The 7,159-nt window shown below is 46.7% G+C and overlaps 1 protein-coding gene across 1 annotated transcript in view; it reads right to left on the reverse strand.

Moving 5' to 3' along the window:
• The window catches only part of LOC119418680 (coiled-coil domain-containing protein 171), a 25,226-nt gene that overhangs the window by 14,704 nt on the left and 3,363 nt on the right, over positions 1 to 7,159 (reverse strand). The window contains exons 2-10 of the mRNA XM_037686048.1: positions 6,799 to 6,985; positions 6,303 to 6,453; positions 4,761 to 4,930; positions 4,564 to 4,689; positions 4,416 to 4,487; positions 4,184 to 4,323; positions 3,975 to 4,113; positions 474 to 680; positions 312 to 401 (exon numbers count right to left, since the gene is read on the reverse strand). Coding sequence (XP_037541976.1) covers positions 312 to 401; positions 474 to 680; positions 3,975 to 4,113; positions 4,184 to 4,323; positions 4,416 to 4,487; positions 4,564 to 4,689; positions 4,761 to 4,930; positions 6,303 to 6,453; positions 6,799 to 6,984 — 1,281 coding nt within the window. The 5' untranslated portion in view covers position 6,985. The remainder of the gene's footprint in view (positions 1 to 311; positions 402 to 473; positions 681 to 3,974; positions 4,114 to 4,183; positions 4,324 to 4,415; positions 4,488 to 4,563; positions 4,690 to 4,760; positions 4,931 to 6,302; positions 6,454 to 6,798; positions 6,986 to 7,159) is intronic.

Consider the following 7,159-nt stretch of genomic DNA (forward strand, 5'->3'; position numbering starts at 1 on the left):
CTCCTGCTCCTCTTGTAGAGGAGGACTGTTTCTCCTGCTCCTCTTGTAGAGGAGGACTGTTGGTGCTCAGTCGAGTGGAGCTACAGTTCATCAGATGTAAACAGATGAACTCTTCAGATTTATTCAGGGTCCGGCTCAATCCAACATTTTTCAGTCAGATCATCTGGACAGTTTCTTTTTTTGTGCTGAAACGTTTCGCCTTCGATCCAGAAGGCTTCATCAGTCAAGGAAACATACAACAAAACCGAGTCCGGCTCAACGTTCTTCTCAGTTTGGACTTTTCTACCTCTGGCTCCTCTTCAGGGTCTTACCTCAACTTGTCTCTTCTGATGTGAGATCAGCTGCTGGAGGAGTCGGTTCTCCTCCTGGAGTTTCTCTGCTGCTAACAGCTGATCCTGGACCTGCCGGGACAACAAACGGAGGACTGAGACCCTCAGAGGAAACCAAACGGTGGACATGAAGCGAAAGAGTACCTGCTGGGTCGAGTCTTCCAGTCTGTTCTGGTACGAGTTCAGGGTCATGGTCAGCAGCTGCAGGACCTCAGCGGGACTTTGTTTCCCATCATGCTTTGCAGGCTGTGCCAGCTGTTCACCTGTGCTCCTGTGTTGTTGCAGCGTTTGTCTGATCTGGTTCACGAGGTTCAGAAAGACCTCCTCTGAGTCCGACTGCCTCTCAGCTGCCTGGACACAGTTTTAAAGGATTATTTTTAAAAGATTCACTCAACAGAGTCCAGTTCGTTCTCCCTGATTCCTGAACCACACATTAAGACATCCATCAGACCTAAACCACAGGAGACAAGAACCACAGAGCTGGACTCATTAACTGAGCCCTCGCCCGGTCTTCAGTGAAACAGATCCTGCACACCCCAGAACTACATCTGACTTCATCCCTCCAGATGAACAGCTCGTCTCTGCCAAAGAGCTCTCCCACTGCATCATAACAAGAACTAGGAGAAGGAGAAGAAGAAAGAAGGGGTGGATGATCACTGGCATGTATGATGCAGTGATGATGACTGGCATGTATGATGCAATGATGATGACTGACATGTATGATGCAGTGATGATCACAGGCATGTATGATGCAGTGATGATCACTGGCATGTATGATGCAATGATGATGACTGACATGTATGATGCAGTGATGATCACTGGCATGTATGATGCAGTGATGATGACTGGCATGTATGATGCAATGATGATGACTGACATGTATGATGCAGTGATGATCACAGGCATGTATGATGCAGTGATGATCACTGGCATGTATGATGCAATGATGATGACTGGCATGTATGATGCAGTGATGATGACTGGCATGTATGATGCAATGATGATGACTGGCATGTATGATGCAGTGATGATCACTGACATGTATGATGCAGTGATGATCACTGGCATGTATGACATTGTGAAGCCATTTCAGATGAAGCTGGTCTTATGGGAGTCCCTTCCTGTTTTTGTCTCTGCTAAAAACATCTGTTCTATTTCATCCCTACTGACCGCCAGAGGGCGGTGCTGAACGAACTGAATGTTTCCTTTGCGCTTGTGCCATTTGAGTAGTATAGTAGTCCCTTGCTACTTCGCAGTTCGTTTATCGCAGATTTGCTCTATCGCGGTTTTTCAAAATAAGATTGGACATGACACTCAATTGGCTGATTGATGGATGAGCTGCACGATCGGCATGGAATTTTTATTTAAAATAAATTATTTGAAATTATTTAGCACCTGCTGCATCTTTGTGCAGCCCACACTGCAGGATAAATTTCCTGCTGCAGCTGATCAGCTGATCCCAGTGCAGAGCGGTTAAGTGGGCGGGGCTAAGAGTCTTGCAGGTGGTTGAGAGAAGTGGAGGCAGGGAGCTGAAATCATGACATTCTGTCTCTTAGAGCGTTTAGAGTTTAGAAACATTATGCTGGTAGGGCTGGACAATAATTGAATATCAATTAAATTCCATTCAATTCAAAAATACTTTATTAATCCCAAAGGGAAATTAAGTGTTGTCGTAGCTCATCATCCTGATTTCATACAAGAGTTCTTAGATTCTGATAGCTGTGGGCAGGAAGGATCTCCTGCAGTGAATCTGAAGAATCTAGCCACAGATACCAGTCAGTCAGCCCAGATCCAGCTTGCTGTCAGATCCGGTCCTCCTGGGCAACAGGACTGCCCAAATGCCGATCAGAATTCCTCCCTGAGTGATGGTCACTCCTCCCTGCAATCTGCCGAGCTCATTGTCGCCGCAAACGGCGCCAGGGGACGATCCCGTTCCTCCCGTTGTCACGAGCCAAGTTTCCCACCAGCTCCAGGATCTTGGCGGTCAGAAACTTGAGCACCGCCGCTAGGTTGATGGGAATTCATTCATGGAGCCTCCTTTTCAACTCATTTGGAATTTGGGGCTGTAGTTGAGGTATTTCAGCTTTTGAGCTGTTAATCAGGTGCTCCTGGTTGTTAAAAAAAACACCTTGTTGTCATGGTTACGCATCATAGATGGATGGATAGATGGATCATAGATTACAGTGTTTCATTGACGCATTTCTTTTTCTGTTTGGGATGAAGCGGCTACTTCAACCCAAGCAGAAAAAGGTGTGACACAACTAGGTAAGTGCGTGGTGACGTAGATGTTACGCAGAGCTCGAGTCCAGAAGGCATTGGCAGTAGCAGGCTAGGCTAATCTCCAACGCGCATTAAGTTTTCTCTTCAAAATGAGTTCCCATGACCGTCAGAATGTGACTGAACAAGGTTTCACAAGCGAAGCGAAAGCTGATGACATCATTGATAATAGGAAAGACTAATTCGGTGGTGTGGACGTGGTTCGGCTTGCTAACATCTGATAAACTGCAGGTTTCAGTCAGTGCGCTGCAAAATGTGACGGAGTCGTTCCAACTAGCGCTGGGAACATCTGACTTGTTTCATCTGAAGAGTTTCCACTTGATCGAGTCAGAGAGTCAGAAGATGAAGCACAATAAGAGCCAACGTGTCCCTGAAACACCCCCAGCTGGATCAAAAGAGAAACACGTGCAGTTAGGTTATGTTGCTCTTTACAATTAAACTATTAACATTGACAAAGTTGAGAGTTTTATGTTTATTTGACGGTGATTTAAAAGTGTTTTGAAGGCTCAATACAAATAAAAGGTGAACATTAATTTATTTGTACAGTTTCTCTGAGGCTTTTATATTGTTTATATTGATATTGGATTATATTGTTATGACCGAAATTAAGAAATATATCGTGATAAAAGTTTGGGCCGTACCGTCCAGCCCTATACGCTGGGCAAAGATTAACATTTTTAATTGCGATTAATCTCATTAGTATGCGCAACATTAAATTATGACCCAACGATGTTTAGAACATATTTAAGGTACTGTGACAGTCTGATCACTCACCAATAAATATAATGCACACATTTCATCCAAGCATCTATGTTTTGGAGCACTCTTCCTCCCACACGCTGGCAGCCCAGCCCAGCTGTTTCCAGTTGAAACGCCCTTTTTGAGAGTTGTGAAATGAAGCGCGGCAGAGCGGGGGGACGTCGGACAGCGGGTCTTGGATCACCCGAGGGCTCGTCTGGCTCACAACAGAAGCGCTTCTCTTTGGACCGAGTGTCTCTCCATGCGTTGGTAGCGTGAGTGAAACAATCCGTGCACTGTTTGGGACTGAGATTAACTAACGGACTAACGCTCGAGCCACGTCCCTCTTTAAGTTAAATAACTGATTATTATTGGATAAACTATTGTTGTTTGTGTGTAAATACATTTGAAACTTGTGGAGGAATTTTGTGGTTGTTGAGTTTTTTCATTTAATGTTGGGGTTTTAATCACTTCTGTGTTTTACATCCTTGGTGCAGGTTTTGTGCTCAAGGGTAAAAATATATAATTCAACGTCGTTTGTCAGAGAGAGACCTGGCACCACAAAACCTTCATATCACAAAACCGTTGAATGTGTTTGTTTACTCGTAAACAACACGGTGTGTGTGTTACCTGCTGCAGCAAGGCGTGTGTGTGGGCGTGTCCTCTCTTCTCTTCCTCCAGTCTTTCTGACAGGTCAGAGGTCGCCTTCCTCTCGGTTTCCAAGGCGACGGTCATGTCAGCCTGACGCTGAGCGAAGTCTTCCTGCAGCCTGAACGACCAGAAGAGGTGAAAGTGAGGAACTGACCCACGATGACATCATTGTTTGTTTGTTTACTCACCGCTGCAGAGCGCTGCCGCTCCTCTCCCTCTCCAGGCCGTAGGCTCTGTCCATCTCCCTGAGGTGAGCTCGCAGCAGCTCCAGGCTGACCTGCGCCTCCTGCCGGTCGGACCGCTCCGCCTCCAGGTCCCGCCCCCGCAGCTGCCGGGTCACATGAGCACACGGAGGCGTTCAGCTGAGACCTGCAGCTCAATGTTTTGATAGAGATGATGTTTGTTTGTTTGTTTGTTTACCTGCAGGAGCTCCAGGCTGCGTTTGGTCTCCAGGTGAGCATCTCGCTCCTCTTCGAGGTTCTGATCCACCAGCTGCAAAGACATCATCAGTTCTTCACCTCCATTGTTCACTTCCTCCTCAGCAGGAGTTCCAACATTTACATCTAACCTCCTTCTCCCTGCGCCTCCTCTCCTTCTCCTCCAACAGGAGCTCCAGCTCCTTGGCTCGTCGTCTGTTCTCCTCCTGCACCTCGGCCGCCCTCCTCTCAACCTCCTCCAGCGCCTCCTCCTGGTTCTGGAGGAGCACGAGTCACACGTTAGAAACACGACGGCGATGCTGAGACGGGCTGAATCGTGGAGTCGGACCTGCAGCAGTCGGTGCAGGTGCTGGTTCTCAGAGCAGAAGCTCTCCATCAGCCGGGTGCGCTCCTCCACCTCCTGCTGCAAAGCATGCTGGTCCTCCTCCCGGGCCTGCCGCGTGACGCGCAGAGCTTTCTGCAGCTCGCAGATGGTCTGCTGCAGCTCGGCCGTCTGCTCTGAGATACAAACAAATGGCGTGAGAACAGCTGATCTGGACCTGAAGCTGGGTCAAGAACCGTCCCGTTGCAGGGACAGGAGTCTGATCCACACTCGGACGTTCCCGTCCAGAACGAGCCCTGAATGATTAAAAAATGAGTCCAGTGTGAGTCCAGAGCGAGTCCAGAAAATGGTAAATGGTAAATGGACTGTACTTATACAGCGCCTTTCTATCTGATCAAGACACTCAGAGCTCTTTACAACAATCTGTTCCTCATTTACCCATTCATACAGCTCTATACTAGATCTCTACAAAGATAATGTCTGCAGATGTTGGATGCTGTCTATCATGGTGCACTAAGATTCATAACTGGCTGTGATTATCGTACCCACCACTGCACCCAGTATTCACTGGTTAACTGGACATCATTAACTTCACGCAGACTCTCTCACTGGTACATCTTCATCTTTAAATCACTTCCTGGTCTGCTGCCTTCATACATCTCCTCCTACATGTCTCTGCGTGAGTGCAGCTACAGCGTGCGCTCTCAGGACATTATTACCTGCAGTGTTCCCTCAGTGAGGACTGAACTAGGCAAAAGGGCCTTCTCCTACTCCGCTCCTGTTTCCTGGAATATCTTACAAAAAGATTTGAAGCTCTCGACCTTTGACCTCTCTAAGTGGCTTTAAGAATCTGTTGGACTCCTGGCAGGGACCAATGCAGACATGTTCCTGTTTTTAGTTTTATACATTTGTCTTGGAATCTAGCTGTTTTTTTGGTTTTGTTACCTTTTTCCTTTTAGCCATCCTATTTGTTAAAAAAAAAAAAAAAAAAAAAAAAAAAAACTGTAGTATGAGTTTTTATAACTGCTTATTGTTGTTGCTGTTGTCCATTGTTGTCATCTTTCTTTGTTGAAATCAGGTCTCTCTTGTAAATGAGTCCTCGAGGCTCAATGGGATTTACCTGTAGAAATAAAGGTTGATTGATAATTGAACAAATCATTCTAAAGAGACTAATCAGAGCTTTATCACATTCATACACTGATGGGACACACATTGGAGGTGATGAGGGGTTCAGTGTCTTGCCCATGGACACTTCGGCATGTGACTGCTGGTGGATTCGAACCCCCAACTCTTGCATTGGAGGACGACTGCTCTAACCACTCAGCCACAGCCGCCCCAGGTGAAAGTGTCCAGAGTGAGTCGAGCTGTTTTTACATCTGGATACGCTTGAAGACGAGATCATCTCTGAGCACAGCCAGTCAGCCAGACGACAGGAAATCACGTCAACTGGAGGATGAGTTTAACTCGACCCCTGACCTGGTAACCATGGCAACAACAACCCTGAGCAGCAGGACAGCTCCTCGTAAGAAGCGATTTGTTTTTGTTTACCTGTGAGCGTCCGTCTGTCTCTGCTCAGTTCGACCACACGCTCGCCGTCTCTGCGGCTCGCCGTCAGCTGGTACTGAAGCTCCGCCCTCTGAGCCTCACCTTGCTCCACCGAGGCCCGGAGGCGGGTCAGCTCCGCCTGCAAATGGCACACCTGGAAAGGGACGAGTTTTTATCTAAATGTTGGTCTTTCCGTCACATTTTGTCCACATTTGGTTTGAAGTTTTAAAATTTAAAGATTTGAATTCAAACTGGGAGTTTTTTTGAAAACTTTATTTAAATTATTTATTTTTAATAAACATTTTTTATTTCTTCTTATTTTATGAACTTCAAGTTAAACAGTGAACAAATGTTAGTTTTAGTTTATTTCATCTTCTTGATCTTGTGCTTGCTGTCATCTCCTAAATGTTTTTTATTGGACATTTCTGACCGTTCTCATGTACGACTCTTTACAGAGCTAAAGCTCAATGCTCCTGCACCACTTGCACCTCCTCCTCACCTCCTGGTTGTAGCTGCTCCTCAGCTTCAGCTTCTCCTTCTCCAGCTGGTTGATTCTCCACCTCAGCCTCCTCGACTCTTCTCCTCCTTCTGCCGCCGCCCTCCTCCCTGGATCTCCTCGGCTCCTTCCTCCTCCTGGTTTCTCCTCCTGTTTCCTGTCTGCTCCTCCTTTCTGTTTCTGACTCATCCTGAAGGAAACAGCAGAACTTACTGAGGTATTGCTCAGATGGATTCACGTGAAACTTCTTATTTGATGTGACAAGGATTGTGTCAGGATTGTGACGGAGGATTAATCCGCACAAGGCAACTGGCCCAGACAACATCCCCGGAAAAGTGTTGAAGGAATGTGCTGATCAGCTCTG

This window comes from Nematolebias whitei, chromosome 1 (genome assembly GCF_014905685.2).
Source record: "Nematolebias whitei isolate Nwh7 chromosome 1, NemWhi1, whole genome shotgun sequence".
NCBI lineage: Eukaryota > Metazoa > Chordata > Actinopteri > Cyprinodontiformes > Rivulidae > Nematolebias > Nematolebias whitei.